We start from the raw sequence: 23,025 nt of genomic DNA, 5'->3' as shown, positions 1-23,025 counted from the left end.
AAACAGGTGCTTATCCATAATTAAATGAGTCAGTTGAGGGAGTTTTAAGACCCCCATCAGGATGTCTTCTGGTTGTCCATCTTTGAAGGTTTTCCGGGAGCTTCCTTCCAGAAGGAAACCCCTCAAAGCAGACCTAGAACTCGTTAGGGGATTGCTCAGTCTCTTCTCAAGTTGGAATGTCTTGAGATCCCATGGAATTAGCTCGAGAGAATCCCATCTCAGATAAGCCATATGCTTACCTGAGATGGGTGGATTTGTGGATGCATTGGCAACTGTAAGAAAAAAAAGAATGTAGTTAAATAGTTTTTACTTGGTTCTCTTCAATTTTTCATCAGTGAAAATGCACGGAATGGGGCGTCTGGGTAGGAACGGGGTGATGGAGGGGGTGAGTTTGGAGGAATCAGGAGGGGGGGTGCAGGAAGGGGTCCACCTGATTCACGGGGGGCAGGAAGTGGGGCCGCCGATCCCTCCTGTGGCCTGCCACTCTTTCTGGCTCCCCTTGGCTTATCGTCCCGCTGCATCTGGCCGGAGTCGGCTCCTCGAGGTTGTTTGAGAAGATGGAGTTCCTTGCATCGGCGTCTGCAATCCCCAGACTTTGTAACCAGGCGCAGAGTTTGACATTGTCTTCATTGTCATTGGACAGAGGGGCTACATATCTTTGTCTGCCAGCAGAGCCCTCCTTATATCTCTTCTTTTTCTTTCGTTGCTGCTTCTCTGTGACTGCTGGCTCCTCTGACAACTGAAACGGAGTCACCAGCTGGCCTTGCCTTCTTGTGCTTTTCCCACTAGCTGTTGCAGATACAATCACATATGAAGGAAGCTTTCCGTCCTCTTGCTTGATGTCGGTTTGAGGACGTTTTGACGCCAAAGACCACATATCTGACCTGAACACAGCTCTCCTCTGTAGATCACAGCTCTTCGCAGGTTTGACAGCATCCTCTGAAAGTACATCAGTATAACTCAGTGCAAGTCCCTCTTTCTGAGCAAAGTTTTTCATATTTAAATCTGTAAAGATGTGTGCTTCTGAGGTTTCTGTGTGTGGTGTGTTTGAGGGAAGCACAGCTCTGGATCTGTTGAAAATGTAACGGAGTCGCCGGTGTGGGGGGAGGCTGGCCCAAAGCCCGGGCAACCCAATGCTACGAAACAGCGGTAGAGGTCTTAGAGGGGAAGGAGCTCTTGAACCTCCAAGTCTCTTGTCCGCACTCTTATGCATCTTGAATCCTACATCCATGAGCACCAAGTCCAAATCCTTACAAAGAGGCTGTTTCGAATTTCTTAGATCGACGACGATACTGCCACGCAAGAACAAAGTTTTCTTTCGATGGTTTGGTCCAAAGCAGCTCTTCTTTTGATACTCAAGTCTCTGTCAGGGAGTTCTTCTCTCTTCAGAGTCTGTTTCAGTCTGTCTGAGCATGACTTTCCGCCCCTTTGCTTTGGATGACACCCATCTGACTCCAAACAAACCTCCCATCTGTTCTCTCTCTTTCATCGTGTTTGTGTCCTGGACATGAAAGGCACAGCACTCTCTTCTCCATGCCATTCCACCTCAATAAATAATGAATCAATAGTATAAAACAGCACATGTGTCATCCACTAGACCACTCACCTGTGATACCTTTGTATCCAATCAGGGCCTAAAATCTGGGTTTGACTTTGGAACAAACCATGTTATTACTCTATATATTCTGTACCTTGAATAAATTATGCCTGGGTTTATTTTTGTCTGGTTAAGAAATATGCTTTTTACGCAATGTGTCATGAGTTAGTAGACGTGATTTGTTAACAATAATTGATAGTAGGAATAAACAGCCAACTGGGGACGACCCTATTCTGCCAATGGCACAACAAGGGGCTTTGACTATTAACATAAGAAAATAACATTTACAGGCAATCATGTCAAAGAAAACGAAGAAAAGTCCCTCGAAGAAGCCTTTCCTCCACAAACACGAGCTTGAAGCACGTGTTTAGTCTTGTGCACGTTGACTGGGAGGAGAGACCAGGAGGGAGGAGAAGTGAGGGTTTCTCAATGGGCCGGGACTTACAGTTCAAACTAAACTGTTCTTCAATTTGTGCAGAATCAGGCATAGTTCCTTTAAACCTGAACTATCCAGTGTATACAGTTAGGTACAATTTAAATTCAGTGGAGGGACTGGAGGGACTATGTCTCCCGACTGGCCTGGGAACGCCTTGGGATTCCTCTGGAGGAGCTGGCCCAAGTGGCTGGGGGGAGGGACGTCTGGGCCTCCATACTGAAGCTGCTACCCACGCAACCCGACCCCGGATAAGCGGAAGAAGACGGACTGACGGACGGACGGTTCATTTATGTTCATATCTTGGGTCAATGTGACCAAGCAACAATTGTTCATGAGGATTTCCGAATTCACATTTCGGCACAACACAAACTAAGTTAAATATTTTGTTTAATATTAAACTAATATTAAGAGCAGGGTCAAACCGTGCTGACTCGAAAGACGCACACCTCTTGTCAGTGATTGGTTGCAGGGTGAGGAGAAAAGAGCGAATACATTAATATTGCAACGTCCTGCGAGGCTGGAGCACTGAGCTATATTATACACTGGAGTGCTGACTTTGCCGAAAAACTGAAGTCACTGGCCGCCATCTTGCTACTCCCTACTCTCGCAGAATCCCATAGGATTTGGTTGCAACAACAAGCAGTTTTCTGGCTGTGTGAAAACGTTTCACAGGTAATTCTACAGTCAGTGGATGTACTAACACTATCAACTACTAGGAAATTAGGTGCTGAAATATTTTATGTGTATGTATATATGTATATATATATGTATACATATGTAAATATATGTTTTTGTATATTGTTATTTATATATTTACAAATGTTAAATATATATATTTAAATGAATAAAATGCAAAATAATTCAGCACATGACTTTCTCAGTACTTGATAGTTTTAGAACATAACATAAAAGTATATGACATTTGACATTTTAAAAGTTTTAAGCCCCCCCTGAACATGAGAAAATCATCATTATTCGATGCTGTAGCGCACATATTCCCTAGTTACTGGGGGGAAATAGGGAGTACCAATATGGCGGCTGGTGGCTTCAAAGCGACTCGTTCTAACAGCGGGCGATTAGCACTCCAGTGTATTATATAGCTCAGTGGGCTGGAGTAGCTGCAAGGGCTGCTGGGTAATGTTAAGATGGGAAAAACATTGACATGTCGTCCTAGTTTTGTGTTAAAAGGGGTTTCAGCTGTAACTGTTAAAGTTGGCTCCATGGGAAGAATGTTCCACTAGTTGCATATAACGAAAAAGCATGGAAAAATATAGAGTCACATAACTGGAAGCTGGTTTAAGTGTGATCGTCTCACCTGCTAGCAAAGGTGCTGCAATATTAAGGACCACTGTGAACAGAATGGATCAAACCGAAATACTATTTTATCCTTTTCAAACCATAAATCCTGCCTGAAGGAAAAAAAAAAGAGAAAGGACACTTCAGATTTATATACCCAGGCGAACTGTAACTATCAGATCCGTGGATTTATCGAGGCTTTCCCTCATTTCACACTGAAAGCTGCTTCTGAAGTGTCCATCCATCTGCCTCTCATGGCAAAAGGCCACAGCTGTCTGCCTTTCCCTGCTGCCAGCCCATTTTTCTGTAATAAGGCTCAAAGCACCTGGGGGGGAGCAGCGACGTGCTTTCGCAGAGTTGTCCCCGCTGAAAGGAGCTTGGGCATGCTCAAGCTGCACGTTCCATCCACTGACAGAGCCGCCCGCAGCCTGTTAAGCACACAATCAAACTGATAAAAATAATATCACTACGGTTAGAAATCATTTTTTATTAACGTGTTCTCCTCGTCCCGCCATGGCTGAGGCAAAAGATCTAAAATTTTAACTCTGTGGATGAAAACAGCCAGAGAGAGCAGCGGTATGGTTTGGCATTTGTGGCCACTATACAGAGCTCGCCTCGGACATCGGGGAAACCCTGGAAGCTACATACAGGATAATATAACATAAATATAACATAAATATTTACAGATCTAAAATAATCTAAAATAAAGTGATAATGGCGATGTGCAAAAGAGAGCAAAAAGAAAGAATAAATGTCAATAATTCTATAATTCTGCGTTAGAATTACAGAGGTGGGGTGAGTGAGAGAAAGAGGAATATCTATCTATCTATCTATCTATCTATCTATCTATCTATCTATCTATCTATCTATCTATCTATCTATCTATCTATCTATCTATCTATCTATCTATCTATCTATCTATCTATCTATCTATCTATCTATCTATCTATCTATCTCCTTCGCCGTATCCTCTGTCGTGCAGGCCACTTCCCAACTCGTCCAGAGGGTGGCGCTGCTGGCGGAGCAGACGCTGAGCGTCTCCTTCGTCTGCGGCACTAGAGCGGAAGCACTTCATTGGTCCGCGAGGCCAGGTTCAGCGGCGTTACCAAACAGCAAGGTAAGACCGAGGGGAGGTGTGAGGTGTCCTTTCTAGTTCAGGACTGCGGTTCGGGACATTTGGGACGGGGCTGTCTGAGAGTTTGCTTCGGGGAACCGTGTGTCGTTCACAGCTAGAGGAGACGTTCAGCCGGTGAGGTGAGGAGGAGGAGGAGGAGGACGAAGAGGGCAAAGTCATCTACGTAACGTGGATTAATGGAGGAGAGAGCAGCCGGTAGATGACCAGTGAGAACCAGCGGAGGCTGAGCAGAAACTCAGAGAAAGTTGTTGACAAACGATCAGCTGTAACCGGAGGAGAGGAGGCGGATCGTAAACTTGCGGGCTACTGTAGCCTTTATTCCGACTGGATGAGATTTATTACAACAGGGCTGTGTGTGAGGAAGGGAAACACTCCCCAATTCCCTACGCTTTAAATAAGTCAATAAATCCCTTTCAGCAGACCAGTCGGCCATGTGTTAGCATGCATTTCATCATTATAATTTTTCGTAAAACGTGGTTGAAGTTTGAAGTGTGTAGGAGCTATTCTATTGGCTGAGAGTCAATTATTTGCTTAGGGCAGAAAGTGTCATTTGCCGTTTTATGTAAGTGGGTACATAAGGTGCCAAAATCACCTGAAGACGCAAAAGGAAAGGGGAAAAGTTCTGTTCTTCATTACCAGTAGCCAAAAAAAAAAAAAAAAATTAAATTCCTTTAATTTTCTACGTGTAAAATATATAATATGTATTTAAAATGTATTAAAGTCTAAATCAACAACATGTGGTTATTATTCTGACATGGATTTAAGCAGGAAAAAAACTAAATGAAACAGCTTTATTACAGCACACAGTCTAAGACAGCCCAGCATATAAATATTATTATTACAATATGAATTCATGAGTGGAGCTATCTGCCCAGGTAGAGCCTGCAGTCAGCCTCTTCACAGACCTGCCATTATGGAACTTGCTAACTCCAGTTTTCAAACAGCGGCGCCTTTCATCACATCAGCAAGGCGCCGTGTTTGTTGACGCCGTAGCTCTCTGAAATGTTTCCCATTGAATTTGTGTTTCTTTATTACTGGTGTTCTTAATGCCAGTAGCAGAGCCATGTCCATTTACCCCACCGGATGAGGCGAAAAGGAAAGCTCTCCTTTGGCTTGGACCATGTAACACGGCAGCCCTTCTTAAAAAAACAGAAAGCTGAGCTGTAAAAAAAAAAAAAGTTTAAAAGTTGTGTTTGGCAGAAACTGTTCAATGCTGTGCTGCCGCCAACCTGGAAGCCAGAAATCCCCAAGTGATGCTCATGTGTTGGAGGAATGGAAAACGGTGCTCTCACTACTTTGTGTATTTCAAAATGGAGACAGCCCTTTGTCGGCTTGTAGCCCTGTTTGTCCTTCCTGTTTCTATTTTATGCAACATTTACATAATCTTTGTTTCTTTTTGCTTTTAAGTGTCCATAGATGGCTGGTAAACAATCCTAAAGCTGCTACTGATCTTTTTTTGTTTTTTAGAGTCACATGACCACGTCTTCATTTTAAAAGGCGATGATCGGATTAAAGAAAATTACTTTTGATTATCTTTTGTGAAATTAGTTACCAAATGTTCCTCTGGTGTGCATTCATGCATGGCTGGTTTGAAACGTCCAATAGAAACAGCTCCTGGTCATAGAGTTCAGAGGACCTTGTATTATCTGACCTCCTTTAAAAAAAAAAACATGACACTATTGATCTCCTCCAACATCGAATGTTTATTTGAGCTTTTCTGTTAAAGGTTAAGCCGGCTGTTACGGTGCCTTGTAAAACTATTCAACTCCCTGGGCCTTTCATTTACGGAACATGTCTACAACTTTGAAGATGTGTATTTTTTTTCTTTTAGTTTTCTGTGGTGCAAAACGGAAAAACAGAATACAGAAAACTTGAGTGTGCAGAACTGCCCCCCCACCCCCACAGTCCATGCTTTGTAGAGCCGCCTCTTAATGCAGTCTAGCTGCAGGTGGCTTTGGATCAGCCTCTACGAGATTCGCCGCCACGTCTTGCCTCTGGGATGTTTGCCCATTCCTCAACGCTAATCGCCTCCAGCTCCTTCATGTTGGATGGCTTTTGCTTGTGAACAGCGATCTTCACGTCTAACCATAGATTCTGCACTGGATTGAGGTCTGGACTTTGAGTAGGCCATTCCAGCACATTTAAGTGTTTCTCCTTAAACCACTCTAGTGCTGCTTTAACACTATGCTTCAGGTCACAGGCAGAGTGATGCCAGCTTTGTTGTGGTACCATGTGGTTTCCATTTGAAGACGATGGCTGTTTGATACTCCACCCTGACTTGTACTCCTCACCAACTTTGTCCCTGACTTGTCTGGAGAGCTCCTTGGTCTTCATGGTGTGATGCCTCTTGCTCAGTGGGGCTGCAGCCTCTGGGTCTTTCAGGAAAGGTGTTTATACTGGCGGGTCACGTGACACTTAGATTACACACAGGTGGACTTCATTTCACTAATTGTGGGACTATTAATTGGTTGGGCCAGAACGTTTAGGGACTTATTAGCAAAGGAGGTGGAGACATGTGTACATGCCAGATTTCAGTTTGTTCTGTTTCGTAAGCCATTTTTAAAAATTCATATATTTTTCTCATTTCACCTCACCGACTGAGACTATTTTGTGCAGGCCCATCACATAAAATAAGATTAAGAAACATTTTAATCACAGATTGGAATGTGGTAAAATGGGTAAAACAAACAAAGGGGGGATGAATACTTTTGCAAGGCGCTGGATTTTATTTCTTATATATTCTAATATTTGCTTTGAAAGACAAAAATCCTCGTCTTCTCACGCTTCTCGTTTTCGCAAAGGCGTGAAAAGCTTTGCTCAGTAATCTCTTCCGTTTAGGTCAGATGAAGCATGCTGATGTTTTTGCTCCATATGTCTGGTCGCCGCGTTCATCTCCTCATCGGCCACCACAGGCGGCCTCTTGGGGAGCTCTCATTAAACCGTGCACCAGCGTCCTCCTGTGTACCACAGTGCAGCACATAGTTCTTCCTTTTTAATGATGACATCGATAATCTACATGTAATCTCCGTTTTTTTTTTGTGTTTACCGGCAGATGGCACACCGGTTCCTAGCGCGCAGAATCTGGACCCTGTCTGTGAACGAGCTCCGCTGCCTCCCGTCGTCCACCGCCACCGTCGCCTCCTCTTCATTTTCCACCTCCCTTCATTCTGTCCCGAACCGGGCGTCCTTCCTCGCCCCGTCACGCAGCCCTGCTGTCTCTCACGCCTCCCTCCGACGGGTCTCCTTCAATGTTCAGGACAATGAGGACTTCACAGAGAGGGTCATCAACAGCGACCTGCCCGTGTTGGTCGACTTCCACGCTCAGTGAGTATGGCAGGCCTTGGTTTGTGTCTCCTCTGCTCCCGTAATGACCTGCTCTTGTAAAGATTACTGGTGATAATGTCCAGTGCCATGCAGGAGTTTTTGTTTTTCCCTCCCTTTTGTCCGCTACAGCCACAAACCTTTGTGTTGGTCTCTAATTTTGAAAGGTAACCCGCAGAGCAGTTTAGGGTCCCAGGGTAGAGACTGACGTTGGCTCAATAAGCCCCTGATCCTGCTTTGTAGTAACGCCCCAGGACTAGTTGAAGGAAGAGGGTTTTTTTTATTTTTTTTCAAAGTGTCACACTTTGAGGCTGTGCTAAATTTATCGAAAGGCTCCCGGTTCCCACAGCAATTATTCCAGACACGTTTTAAGCTTACAAAGTCCCCTCGAGAGTCAAAGTGCTTCTCTGTGTTTCACAAATGTTTTTGTCTGAATTCTTTTGGTTCAAAAGAGCATCTTTAAAGAGACTGTGATGAATTATTTGACATACTGGAGTAATATTATTGTTTAAACTCATGACTTATATGTTGCTCAACTGTGTGGTAAGCTTTGTCATAAGTTAATATAAAACAAAACTGTTATGTTAAAAAACCTGGTATTTGATGGAGTGTGGACACCTTTAAACTTTGCGTTCACACCTTAAAGGTAGGAGTTTTGCTGTTTCACTCTGTCTGATCCTCCTCCTCTGACTTGTGGTGTCCCACAGAGGTGAGTGCTGGGACCTGACTGGTTATCCTGTATATTCTGCCTTTGAGACTTATTATATGTACTTCAGTCCCAGCATCTCGTATAATTTTTATGCAGATCATATATAGCTTTTTGTTGTTGTTGTTTTTTTTTTAGCAAATTGAGATGTCTAAACTAGATTTGTTAAATAAAGGGTTTGGATTGCTCACAATTTGATCAAGTGAAATCACAACCCCACATAGTTTAGTTCCTGAAATAAAGCAAAGAGTCTGGTAGCCTTGACCTTTGCTGTTCGCCTCCTTGGAGTATCATGTGTCATTTAATAACTGCATAAAATCATAGATAAAGTCACTTTTTTTATTGTTTTCCCACCTCATTAAACGTGGGGCTGTGTCGTCCTGTGGAGATGCTTATTCATGCTTTCTTTTCATGACTCAGTAGAACCATCCTTCACCACCTACAGTCCAGAATGCTGCAGCTATGTTACTCACAGGGTCAAATATGTATTCCTAATGTCACTCCCCCACTCTGACCCCTTCATTGGCTTCTGGTCACCCAGAGGATTTTTAAAATGCTCACCATGACACACAGGCCCTGCATGGACAGGCTGCCACAAAACCCACCTCAGAGCTGCGGGGACAGAGCCTCGGCTTCCCCCGCTCCCAGTCTCTGGAAACCATCCGCCGACAGTTTTCAGTCCGAGCGATGCCAGTCTCACTGGTCTTCATCCTATTATTCAATATTTCATCTGTGAAAGTGCTGAAAAAAACACTTCATTTCATAAAGTAATTTGTTTGTTTTTCAGTTTTCCTTTATTCAAATATAAATATTTAAAACGGTTATAATTTGTAATGTCTGCTCTGTTGTGTGAATACATCCTATTAGATCTTTATCTCTGCTTTAGACAGACTGGTTAAAGAGATTTCCTTATTCAAAAGACTTTGTTGGCTCCAAGTTCCTCCTTTCTACGACACTGCTTGATGACGGCAGAATAAACTTGACTTCTTGAGTCTGAGATGATGGCTGATGCCAGGACGGGGAGAAACACACCCTGCAGTATTTTTGACGGGCGATTTTTAAATCTACCTTTTTCCTGCTTCAAATGGATCGATAGTTTCTTCCGACTTCAGGAAACTGTGTCTTGAAACAAAACCGTTTCTTCTACGCTGCAGTGACACCGAACATCTTCCAACCTGCATTCTTAGGCCAGTCAGGTCACTGACTGGTCGTGTTGTTGTTGTTTTTTTTTTTTAGGTGGTGCGGTCCCTGCAAGATCCTCGGGCCCAGACTGGAGAAGGCTGTCGCAAAAAAGAAAGGCCGCGTTGCCATGGCCAAGGTTGACATCGACGATCACACAGACTTGGCCATTGAGTATGGGGTGAGAACGCTGTTAAAAACCAATATCCTGCTGCTTGGTGTGTTTTCACACTAAGATACAATGTTTTAAAAAAGTACCCCCTTTGACTTTCCCACATTTTGTCATATTATAACAAACTGTAACATATTTGATGGAACCATCAAAAAGTCCAAATTATAAAATGACGCAAGATGTTAAGTGTTCCACCAATGACTTGCATGTGTGATGAGCCCTGTTTAGTGTAATGTCCCTAAATAAAACTCAGTGCAGACAATTGCCTTCAGGTGGTCACTGTACATTAATGAAATGTCTGTCTCTCCCCAGGTGTCTGCTGTTCCTACAGTCATCGCCATGAGGGGAGGAGATGTGGTCGACCGCTTCGTGGGGATCAAAGATGACGATCAGCTCGACTCGTTTGTCAGCAAAGTCATTGGACAATAAACCAGCAGCCCCCACCCAGCTGCACACCACCGTGTTGGTGCTGTTCTCTAGGAAACTGGCCCGGTCCCACTCGGCCAACTCTGTAACCCTCGCCCTCCATCTCTGGGCCTCCTGCTACAGCTGTGGATCGTTGCTTCTGTCTTTCTCTTCTTTTCTTTTTTTTTTCTTTCTTATTCCGTGATGGGTCTTTTGTTTTTCCGACCTTTTTTAGCTCATTTCGTTTTGCATTCTCAGTTTTCTCCAAAAAAAAATGTGACGGCTTCATGAATCTAATCCCGTATAGATGTGCGGATGTTCTCTACGGTACGTATCCTCTGTAGGACAGAAAGCGACGTCTCTGCAGACCTCGCTCAGATTAACCCGAGGGACGAATATTTAGCAGTGGAGGAGATCTGATTGTAAGCAGCTGTCGATGAATGAAATCGCTCCCTGTAATTCCTGCTTCTGTCCACCAGAGGGTGGCGTTTCTCTTAACATCTTCAAGCTACATCACGTGGTCGTTTTGCACCGTTATGCCTCATAATGTGAGAAGAAAGATGGATGTGTGTGTGAGAATGTGTGCGCTTCTGTGTCCTGACTGTGAACCTGAAGGCAAGCAGGAATTGCAGACACGAGCATAGGTTTAGTTTTACAACTAAAATGGACTTTATGTACAAAATACATGACCAGGTGTGAAGAAATAAAGGCGTCAATATGTTCTATACTTAAAGACTGTTTTTTTTGTAGGTGGAATTATTACACCTGGTGACTGGATTATGAATAAATGACATCATAGCCGCTCATCTGTGCAGAGTCACAGGGGGGCTGGGCCTGTCTCCAGGGGTCATTGGGTGAGGTACACCCTGCAGGTGTCCAGTGCAGCTCCCAGTCATGTTTTTGGCCGAAGTGCCCAGAGAGACCGCACGCATGCACAGGGAGAACATGCAGAAAGACCCCAGGCCGGGATTTGAACCCAGGACCCTCTTGCTGCAAGGCAGCTGTGCAGCGAACCACACCCTCCATCATATTTTGGATTTTATGCAAGAAACCAACACAAAGTAGTGGCCTAGTGTGACAAGGAAGGTAAATGATGGCCTGTTTTCCAGTTTGGTTAGCGGTGAAATTCTGAGAAGTGATGCTCATCAGTATTCAGCCCCTCTGAGTCAGTGTTGCAGTAAAAACTGCAAGTCTCTTGTGGCATGTCTCCACCCGCTTTTCCACATGTGTCAAAATTCACTGTGTATTCTTTGAACTGGGAGCCCCGACGGCATGCGTCATCTTGAAGCTCTCGGTCGAAACCAGAGCATGCCTCCAAAAGTTTTGGCACCCTAACATGTCTGCAGCATAAAAGAGAGAAATTGATGACTGACAATTTAGTTTTAATACCCGTTTCTCTTATTTTACCGTTTGCTGACTGCTGTGTAAGAGACAAGCAGCTTGGAGCAAATGCAGCTCTGTTCAGAATTGCTACCGTGCTGAAACCCCCCACCACCTTTCAGCACGGTTTATGACTTCTCAGTACTTATTCTGAGCGGTGAAATGGTCTTGCACCTATTCCAGCTCTTGTTGAGGGGATTTTTTCCCCCCTTAAATTATTCCTGCATTCATTCTTCCTTGTAAAATCTGGGGCCCCGTCTTGCGTGGCCTCTGAATGTAGCATTACAGGACAGCAGGACTGTACACTGCCTCTCCAAGGTCTGCTAAATCTGTCTGAGGGTCTTTAGGGGCAATTGAGGAGGAGGGGGGAGGAGAGGTATATAGTTTTCAATGACATCTTTTTTTTAATTTCAAATTTAACAAAGGCTTTGGGGATCAATAATGAGAAACTAAACCTGCTTTCACTCAGGGTCCATCATCCTGTCATAGTTTTCATTCATGGTTGTTTACATGTCAGCTTTATAGGATGGAGTATAAAATTTATACTATAAATATGCATCTTTTTTTCTTTCTTCAACTGTCAGGTGTCTGACAATCCAGTTTGTCTGGCAGATCATTGACGGCATACACTGAATATTTCCTTTATAATCCCTCAACATGCCCTTCAGGCAGACCTGTATCCAGCAATCACTGTGGAAATCTGCCGGTTTGCATCTTTATATGTTCCATTGCTCCAGCATCATCTCTTTGGTCTGATGTCCTCGCAGCTTCAGGGATCATCCCAGAGTCTTGCTTTCTGCCCATAATCCGGTCTGTGACTGCCTCTCTGGATCCTTGATGGATTTGGTTTCCATGTCACAGTTGAACCCACATCCCACTTCCATCAGCTGATTTCTTACAGTTTGATCACAGTGACTCAGCCATCTCTGCCCACCTGGCCTTTTTTTTTTTTTTTTGTGCCATTTCTCTTTTCAGCTATATTGCTTGGAAACAAATCAATTTCGTTTGCCACCCACCAACTTGATTCACCTTCTTGAGGTCTCTCTCTCTCTCGTCTTGTGGTTGTGTGTCCTGTCAATCAGCCAGCTACAGCTAAAAACTGCAGGCTTATCTATGTTTTTTTTTTAACCACAGACCTCGTTTGTAAAACTCAATGTGTGGAGGAATATCGCATTAAAAATACAGATAACATTTTTTCCGTCAAAATAGTGATTCCAAAAAAAATCCTCTCCTTGATCTGACAAAAGAAGCCCTTATTATAGCAATTTTTTTTTTTTTTCAGATGTATTCTACATTGCCAGAATGTTCAGCTGTTCAAAATAGTTTGGATTTTTTTTCTATTATTTTTGTCATCCTATGCAGTAAAACCACCGACTGAAGAGCCTCCAACAGAGGAATTTCTTATTTATTGCATAGTGTAATAAATCCAATTGTCTTTTACGCATCAATTACACCCCAGCCCCCGTTTAGAAACAGTAATTTCTTACTAACACTGCGCTGTCTTTTTAAAAGCTTCCTCCTTTGTCCATCGTGTTGTCTAGACTCCACTATTCCACTATTATATGGTCCAAACAATGTAAAATACATGACTGTTCAGTGTGTAACGATCACCTTTGCTCTTTATTTGTTAATGTGAGTCTTCTCATTGGAAAAAACATTCCCAGACGCTTGCCAGCTATTAGATTTCAGAGATGTATCCCCCCCCCCCCCCCCTCTGTTCTGTTAGGCGAGTGTCTGAACATGTTTTTTTTTTTTTTTTTTTGCTGCTCTGGCTGTCACAAAGCTCTCATCACCGTTCCTGAAACGCCCGCGCACCACCCTGCACTTATCTAAATATCACGTCTGTAAATGACCCCTTTTATTAAACAGCACTGTCTGTCCTCTTACTCATTCTTCTAGGTCTCTGTTTTAGCACCTGAGCCGCCCCCTACATCGACCCGTCTTTCTTTTCACGCGGGGTTAAGCTGTATGGAAGAAAATTCACTTTCATTTTTAGTTTAACGCATTAACCTCAGGTTGAAACCAACGGTCTGTCGCTCGCTCTCTCCTCAGAGCAATTTGGGTTTGATTTCAGACTCTTGTATAAAAGTTGCCATGGCTGCAGATGATAAAAGTAATCCATTGGCGTCTATTATCAGTGGAGACTGTGAATAATTAACTATGCAAGAATAAGGCAACACGGGAGTTTTAGAAAGTGACTTTCGACCAATGAGGACATTAAAAACTTTGGTAAATATTTACACGCCTTGCTAAGGTGTTCACACATTTTCCAATTTTGGCTGTTCACAGCAACACATTTCTGCCTATTTTTATGTGCAGGATCAACACAAAGTAGCATACAAAAAGAAAAGGAAGTGTGAAATGCACTGACGTCCAGCCCCCTTTACTCTGAATGAATCCATATTACAATCAGAAATCAATTACTAGAGTCTATCTCTTGATCTCAGTATAAACCATGACCATCTCTATTATCATTTACTATCCCTACAGAGAAACACGGTGGTGGCAGCAGCATGCGGGGGATTTCCTTCCAGCAGGGACAGGGAAGCTGGTCAGAGACGATGGGGATGTGTGACTGTGGTGAAAGAATCATGAGAAAATCTCTTTGCGCTTGAATCGGGAAGCGGTGCTCAATCAGTTTGATAAATGATCAACTCGGCACTGATCACCGATTTTGTGGTGTCCAGACCGAAGACGGCCTATAACCAATTCCATTCTCCTTTCCTACTTTTATTTTAGCCTCTAACTCGCTGTTAATAAGCACAATTAACCCTTCATTAACACCTGGAACTAGCTGCCCATCCATTGCTGCACTGATTCCTCTCTGTGACTTCTCTGATGCGATCCTGCTGCAATACCAGTCTGACCTCTTCACCGCTCACGCTGACAGGAGTTTCTATCAGGCCGAGGCCCTTTGGTATTTGTGACGCTGCGCAGTGGATGAGCTACGAGCTTTTTTTTTTTTAGTCAGACCACAACTTAAAAAATACAGCTAATGCAAAGGCGAATTCATGTGTTGGAAAGGCCCAGAAAGACCAGACTTAATGCTAATTAAGAATCTGTGGCCAGATAAAAAGAAATGCAGTGCACGGAGGCTTTCCTTTAAATCTGGCTGATCCTGAGCTGTCTTGCAAAAAAAGAATATACAAAGATTTAAATGTCTCTGAATGGGCCAATTTGGCTATACCCCTAAAGACTTGAAGCTACAATTGCACCACAGTGTTGTTTGCATCGAAGTTTGTGCTTTGTAGCGTAGCAAAATGTGGAAATTTTTTTTCGAGGGATATAAATATGTTTTCAGGGAAGAACAGGGAAGTGTGGTCATGTGAGGCTGAGGCGGCTGGTAGCGGCAGTCAGTCACGATTTCATCATCGGCTCTCCTCTCATGACTTTCTAACCAGGAAGGTTTCCACCCCTGGCCTGCCTTCCCTATCCAGCCGTGTCATTACGGAGCCCGCAGTCGAGAGAATCATGAGCAGGACCCCGCAGACTGCAGCTGGTTTAGGGCCCATCAGCACTCTGAGCTAGTAGCTGCCGTGGCGTAGATTAGATCACAGGGAGCAGGGAGGTGTTCATGCGCTGCTGCATCCAAAGACAAGAGCGGGGGGGAATTCCACGGGCATTACATAAGCAGGTGCAACTAAAGCTTTGCACAAACAACTGTTGAGAGCGAGATAAAAAGGCATTCCTGCATAGTCCTGAGATGTCTGGGGTTCTGTGTGCCACCTCCTTTTTGTGAATCATCTACCATCAGAGCACATTCTCTCCCCCCCCCAGGCCCTCACGTTGCTTAATAGTTAGGGACCTGAGTTGAAGGCCTCTCAGGAATCCATCTACTGCCATACATAGACACACTCATTGTCTCTGCCTGAAACCAGACGGAGGAAAGAGGGTGACTGAAGCGATGACGACAGTTACCAAAGGTTCAAAAAGCGACGCGCAGCCCTGCGCTCCTTCCGCCAAAAACAATAGACCACACCTCCACCCGCTCTCTCTTACCCAACCACTCTTGTGACCATATAAGGAGAGAAAAAAGGCAGGGGGGGAAGCCAGCGGCTGCTGCTTCACAAACCGAGAGCGAGAGTTGCCAGAAATCTTCCAGGGAGTCTGTCTCGCCTTGCTTTGCCTTTTCTCCGAGCCTGAAACGGCTCGTGTTGTTGGCTGCGAGTTCATTCGCGGCGATATCTCCTGAAGCCGGGCCAGAATGCTTCAGTGAGTGCGATGGGAACCAGACTGAATCTGTAGTAGCAGCCAGATCTGGAAGAGCCTCAGACAATTATGTTGATAGTAAATATCTGGCTGTATTTGCAGTTTAAACACGGGCTCCCCTCCGCGTTGTCAGGTGTCCCGACCTGCTCCAGGCGAACGCGGTGCCATGCAAAGCTAAACATGGGCGGCACCTTAAACTGGTTTTGTGTATAGTGCATTGTTGTGGAAGATTTTAACAAATAAAAATCAGAAAAGTGTGGCACTCAACCCTAACCGAGTCAAGCTTTGATTATCTGAGTCCATTCCTCTAAGCAGCTCAAGCTCAGTCCCACTGCACGGAGAGTATCTGCTGACATCGCCTTTCAAGCCAATGAACTTTGACTGGGCCGAGCCAATAGCCTGCAGCCCTGGCTACATGTTTATTGTCCTGCTGGAAGGTGAATCTGAGCCCCGGTCTCATATTATAGGTTGTCTTCCAGGACCATCCATTGAACACAAACCAGTTTCCCTGAAGGAATGCATCCTCGCAGCATGATGCCGCCACCACCGTGTAAAACTGCAGACATCTTTTATCCGGGGCCCTCGGTTCAGCGTTCATTTCCAGCAACACGCAGAGTTTTGCATGTAGATGGGGAATTTAGATTTCAGCTTCTGGGCTGCTGTATTTTTTTGGCCTCCCTGATACCGTTTGTTCGGTAATTTTCTCCAAAAACCCTCTGAGGCCTTCCCGGAACTACTGCTCACTGGTTAGGCGACTTGTGGAGGCAATTTGTTGCGTTTATTAGTGTAAGAGTCAGTGTTGTAGTACTCAAGTCCGAGTCATTAGCTAAATTTAGAGACTCGTGACTTGACTTGGACTTGAGCACTGATGACTCGAACTTGGACTCGGACTCCTACATTCAGATCATTCTGACTCGGAAATTGAGAAAAAGACTCAACTTTTTTTTATATCATTAGGCTATAATTTTAATATGTCATTAGAATATTATTTTGTGTATGATTTTAATATCTAAATTATTAGTGCAATGGAATGTTACTGCTTCATGTCATACATCACACGTCACGGCATTTTCCTACAACGAACGTTAATTTTCACTGCGGAACTTGGACTCGACTTGATCAATAAGGACTCGACTCAGACTTGACTTTTTTTAATGACTTGGACTTGACTCAGACTTGAACACTGGAGACTCGAACCTGGACTCGGACTCGAGGCATAGTGACTTGACTACAACACTGGTAAGAGTGAAGTGGGACTGAATATAAATACATGCCGCACTGCCACACAGGATTTGGATTACCATGTGTTTCGCTCTAGCCTTCCTCACATCAAATCTGACCGTCTGCCCTGTCGCTGATGACAGCCGCCGTTGTCACCGTCTCCTTACGTTGCGAGGCGAACTAACATGAAGATGATAGATGAAGAAGGATCTTTCCGCAAAAAAAAAAAAAGACGAGAGCTGTGCCACGGTTTTCCTTCACCCCGCATTCCTCCATTCTGTGAGTCAACATGTGTCTTATCAATACTTCCTGTGGGCTGATTAGTGAGGAAAGGACAGAAGTCAGGGCAGGCTGAGACCAAAGGACCTAAGACAGGATAAACAGCCGCCCACTCAGACATTACAGCATTACCTTCACAAGCCGCTCGTAAATAATCCTTGTTGTTCTGGCCCTCCTGGCTGCACACAAACAAGCACTTCAAGATGTCAAGAGGCTGCACAAACCGCCAGAAGACCTGTAAATATTCTTAAAACGTTGGGTTTATTGACAAAACGATGAAGAATCAGAGGCACTTCAGGTAACGAGATCTAGGTCAACCCACGCCTTCCTGGAACTGGCATGAATCTGAGCTCTATCCAGGGTTTTTTTTACGCATGAGGGCCCAGGCTCCCACCAAAAACAGCCATGCGTGAATTTTCACACACATGAATTCGCACAAGTAATTAACTGGGCGAGAGCGGAGGTGGGTTTCTGAGGTGGTTTATTGCGGCGCTTGATCAACGCGCGGCCTCTGAATGGGCTCCTTTCTTGCTGAGCGAATGATATAATGGCTTTTAGCTGCAACACACCCTGAATTACAGACACACCCTGCTGCTATTACAACCAACCTAGCGAGGAAGGACGAGGGGAAAAGGGAGGCAGAGGGAAGGAAAAGGCAGGCGGAGGGAGGGACGGAGGCGTTGAGGTCAGAGGTATCCATATTTGGTCATTCATGTCTGCAGTTTTTTTTTTGTTTTTTTTTATACCCCAACATCTCTGTCCGTCCATGCCTCATTCTGTTTGTTTTTTATCACTTTTACACCAGTGTTAGGCACATTTTCTGAATTTTTGTTCTCATTCATTCTGCATTTATTCCCCCTTTTTTTACCCCCTCTCCTCGCAGCATCTGGTCTTGCTCAAGAAAACACACAACCTATGACCTCTAAGCTGATGTTGGAGCTACTTCCCGTCCACTCTATAGGGGAGGGAGAGAGTTATTGAATTTTCCAGGCAGGCAGGCAGGCAGGCTGCATAGCCACGGTTTAGCTTTCCTAACATGGAATGCCAAGCTGCTAAACATATAGGAAAGCCAAAGGAAACATTCCTGTAACACCCGCATGCAGTGAGCAAATATAACGCGCTGTGCTGAAAGTGTGATTTCATTTCAAGTCTGTCACTGGATACCAGCCATGCCCTGCTGTGATATTAGGGAGCTTAGGAGAGAAGAAAGGGGCCGAACATTGGGGTTTTGTGCGGTGCACTGAATGTGTAGTTTATGCAAAAGGACCCTGCAGTGTTTGCATTAGGGCTCGTTATTCCTGTTTCTTATCTGGCAGGTCTTACTAAGTGTTGCAGGGAGACAAAACAGAAGGCAAATCAAGATTGCCGGTGTTGTTTTCTTTTCAGCCGCGCTATCTCTGTCCTCTAAATCAGTTTTGCGCAAACCTTAAAACAACAAGAGTCTCCTCAGTAAATCTCAAGATAACCAAGTAGCGCCATCCTGATGGACATTTTAATGCAGTATTAACAGAACTAGGACTTAGTTTGGTTTGTTCTGAATAAGGACAAAAAAAAGAATTCTGACTTCTAAAAGAAAACTTTTCATTACTTCTGCCTCTATATTCTTATTCTCCATGTGGCAACAACAAGGACATAGTTCTTTTTGGCTCTGACAATACATAGCCAATGATAAAATCAGCCGCTGAACTCTTAGAAAGTTTCGCCCACTAAGATAAGTGTAAATATGACAAACAACACAACAACACCACAATAGCAGAGAGGGCAGTTTTCAGTCCGATGAAAGAGGAGGAGAACGAAACGGTTGAAGCGTTAGAGGAAGAAGATTCCTCGTTGTTATTGAAACAGGGAAAAAGTTAATGCAGGTAGCATGTTTGACCGCTCAATAATACCTGAGTTGAACAGGGCAAATACAGTGTCTTAGTTCGACAGATGCATGGGACGGACGATACTTCAGGATGTCGGCCAGTTGTTTTGACCTTGTTCGCCAGATCACATCATACAGGCGGCATGCAATTCACTTTTATTTATGTAGCGCCAATTCACAACACATCATCTCAAGGCATTTTACAAAGTCAAATCAAATCTTCCAGACAGATTGGTTAAAAAGTGTTTTTATCTTATATTTTTATATTAGTTTTATATCTTGTATAACTTAGCAGATTGCAGCATTCACTCCTCCTGGGTGAACGCGTAGCCACACTGGTCAGTCGCTTGCAATTTGACGTCGATTTTGCAGCAATCTTTTTTTTTTTTTTTTGCAGATTTTGCAAAGTTGGTTTTACAGGACTGCCTCCCGTTCTACTCTTTGCCCAGGAGAGATTAGCGGTTATACTTTGAATTAAAAACGGGGGAAATTACATTTCTGCTTTTCCTACGTATGGCGCGTTCCATTTGTACTCGAAAGTTGGAGTTTGCGACCTCGGAGTAGGAAATTTCAACTGGTAAGCCGGATGTCGGTGCAACAGAACCACAATGGACTTTCGCATTAAAGACTCACGGTAAAACATCATACTTTGACTGTTTTTAGCAGTTCTCTATTATTTATGTAACATTTAATCAGTAGTACACAGGCTAACTTTCAGTGTTCATAAGACGGGATGTTTCAGCACTGTGGATATGCACAAAATTCCTTGTAGAACAGTGTTTTTGTCATTGTTTTAACAGTAGTGGCTAAACAAGCAATGAAGAATTGCTACCTATTCTTCTATAATGCTTCATGTTCAGTGGAACAGTTCAGCACGGCTTAAAAATAGATGAAGATGAATTTTGCAACAACATGTTACTTTTAAACTCATTCTGGGACTCAGGTTGGCTGTATATTTTATAACACATTTGTACACATGTAACTATGGCTTTCATGCCAGCATCCGGGTTTTTATTTCTACTTTCAGAATGGCGGGAAACTGTAACGCAATAACTCAGTGATGATGAGTTTCTGAATGTATCTTTTCGTCTGGTTTATGTAAACAGTTTTAGGAGGTGACAGATGAAGTTTGCTTTTAAAAGTTAAAACAGTTACAAATATTTACAGAATAATCCAAGTTACTTTTACCTAATATACTCACGCTAGTATGTTAGCATAGTATAGCAGAGTAGTGCTTGCTAATCTTGGCTAATATACTAAAATAACATTTTATTAACTAATACTACTAGTATATTAGCTACTTTTAGTACAACTAATATCGCATATTGTTAGCAAACATTTTTATGACATAACATGTAGACTAGTTTTAGCATAGTAGATAGATTTAGGTAATGTTAGCCAGCAGTGAATGTTAGCCATTCCCTCACTTAGTGGTTTTGTTACACACAATAGTTCAAGTAAATCAACTAAGAAATCAGCTAGCACTAGCACTTTGTTTTTTTCACAGTGCTCCACCATGCAGGACTATTCTTTGTGGGTTTTTTGTTTTCCGTTTGTTCTTGTTTGCACACAAATGATGCCCTTTTTTAAATGCTGCAGTCCAAAAGTCTTCATCGTGCTGATGGACTCACAGCCACCTGCTGGAAAGGTTGAACAAGCTCCTGAATCCCACTTGCCAGCAACTGAAACTCTGACCTAGTTAGTGATCTGGGAAAACTGCTCCTTTAGGTGCACTATTCTTAGCAACAATGTCAATTAATTCAGATGAAAAGCAATAATGACAGCACATTTTTCTTCGGAGGTAAGGATTACTAACACAAAACGATAATATTTCAGGCACATCTGTCCGTCTTTTAGCAATTAGACTTTATATTAGATAATGTCAATTATTATTTCAAAAATGGCACAAGGTGCAAGTCTCTCATATTCATTATACATTAAACAACATACAGTATATGTCCTGCCTGTTTATTATAATAAGTGGAATAAAACATTTTTCTTCTTCGGTCAGGTCATATTCATGGTCACCCTACTGTGTTTTTTATTTTTTTAGATTATCATCTTGTTCACAGTGGCTCAAAATACCCCAGTGTACAAGTAGATGTACACCTCTGCTCTAATTCATTTCTTCTATCTTTTCAGCTGTTGAATAAACCAGGACATTTTTTCATCTTCATTTCACATATTCCCTTGCTAATGTCTCCCTGCTGGTTGTGACAGGAAAATTGGCTCCGAGCCTTCATTTCCCCTCTCTAGCTCAGAGCGTCTAGTCCGATTTCCACAGAAGTGTTTGAAGAAAACAGGTTCATTTTACACTGTTCCTGTCAGCAGAGGTTCCATGCTTGTGTTCGTCATTTGCAAACCCCCTCCTTCCTCCTAATACAAAACTCCTCCTTTGAGTACATGTGGTTCCTACAACTTTACTGACACATGGATCTGTTATCTCACACTGTCTCCCCCTTTAACATATAGCTTTCTTTTTTTTTTTCTGGGAACAAATATTTCTTTCTGGAGAACCAAGCAAAAGAAATGCCAAGAGGGATTTGGCAGTTGAAGTGTTTTCCTTTTGCCTATCTAATTAAATCATTACTTGCAGCGGTTCCCATGTGGAGAGAACGTGTCTGGTCCTGAATGCCAGTTCACCTGTTTGACTGACAGGAGGAAAATCACGTAGTAACCTACGGCATAGGTTCCAGCAGCAAACGTAAACCTTTTAACAGAGATATCAGGATTAGCTAACTTGCACAGACCTGAATGTGTGAAATTAAAATGGTTTAAACAGTTTTATAAAGTACATTGCAGAAGTATTTCTACTCCTTGAAATGTTCCGTACTTTGTCACATGATAACTACAAATTACAATGTATTTCATTGGGATTTTACATGAGAGACCGTTCAGATTGTGAAAAAAAAGAAGGACAAGGTTTTAAACTTCTCCTAATAAAGACCTCAGAAGTCTGCAGTGCTTATGGCCCCTTTAGGCAAGGTGAGGTAAGGTAAGGTAAGGTAAGGTAAGGCAAGGCAAGGCAAATTTATTTATATAGCACAATTCAGTACAAAGACAATGCAAAGTGCTTTACATGATTAAAATATAGCAAAATAAAAGCAAGCAGGAATAAAATGTAGATAGAAAATAGAATAAAAGCAAGTAGGGATAGAATGTAGAAACAAAGAAGAACATTAAAAGCAGTAGAACAGTTTAACTAGAACAGTCAAAGGCAATTTTAAACAAATGTGTTTTTAATCTTGATTTAAAAGAACTCAGGCTTTCAGCACTTTTACTTTAATCTGATAACGATGAATAAAATTCAGTGTGAGCAGTTACAATGCACGCAACCATATGCAACACCAAAAACCCATTGCACAGTAAAGCATGGTGGTCGCAGAATTTTTTGAAAACCATATGTCCTTTTGTTTCCACTTTACAAGTATACGCTAGGTTGTGTTAGTCTATCACACAGAATGCTAATAATATACACTGAAGTCTGTGGTTGTAACTTGACAGAATGTGAAAACGTTGAAGACGTATTAATACTTCCACCCAGCACAGTAAGGTTGCTTAACCTAAAGCTAAAGTTTTGTGTTTTGAGCTATCATCATAGAATTTAATTGAATTGAAAATTTAATTGAATTCCCTGTTGTTGTTTTTTTAAGCCTGTAGTTTTTAACCATTTATATGAAATTATTTCACTCCTTAGGTAGAAACAGGGGCCCCCACGGTTGGATGATTTAATTTTCCCATTAAGACGTTATTGCAGAAACAGTGATAAGTCTTGATGAGAAAAACACTTTCCAGAGTCTAAATCATCTTCTGTTCCTCTGGCTC

General features: G+C 42.9%; 1 protein-coding gene across 1 annotated transcript; it reads left to right on the top strand.

Moving 5' to 3' along the window:
- The first annotated feature begins 4,322 nt into the window (after positions 1-4,322).
- Positions 4,323-10,975, top strand: txn2 (thioredoxin 2). Its single transcript, XM_012867892.3, has 4 exons — positions 4,323-4,446; positions 7,517-7,788; positions 9,728-9,851; positions 10,155-10,975. The coding sequence occupies exons 2-4, from the start codon at positions 7,517-7,519 to the stop codon at positions 10,269-10,271; spliced, it is 513 nt and encodes a 170-aa protein (XP_012723346.1). The 5' UTR covers positions 4,323-4,446; the 3' UTR covers positions 10,272-10,975.
- Positions 10,976-23,025: the final 12,050 nt, after the last annotated feature.

The sequence above is a fragment of the Fundulus heteroclitus genome, chromosome 16, assembly GCF_011125445.2.
Source record: "Fundulus heteroclitus isolate FHET01 chromosome 16, MU-UCD_Fhet_4.1, whole genome shotgun sequence".
Taxonomy (NCBI): Eukaryota; Metazoa; Chordata; class Actinopteri; order Cyprinodontiformes; family Fundulidae; genus Fundulus; species Fundulus heteroclitus.
This window is presented reverse-complemented; position numbering and strand designations above follow the sequence as displayed.

Excerpts from the sequence above, each read along its gene's own strand:
- txn2 (XM_012867892.3), top strand. The coding sequence starts at position 7,517 with ATGGCACACCGGTTCCTAGCGCGCAGAATCTGGACCCTGTCTGTGAAC. Across the intron at positions 7,789-9,727 it reads TTGGTCGACTTCCACGCTCA|GTGGTGCGGTCCCTGCAAGA; the intron begins GTGAGTATGGCA and ends TTTTTTTTTTAG. Across the intron at positions 9,852-10,154 it reads ACTTGGCCATTGAGTATGGG|GTGTCTGCTGTTCCTACAGT; the intron begins GTGAGAACGCTG and ends GTCTCTCCCCAG.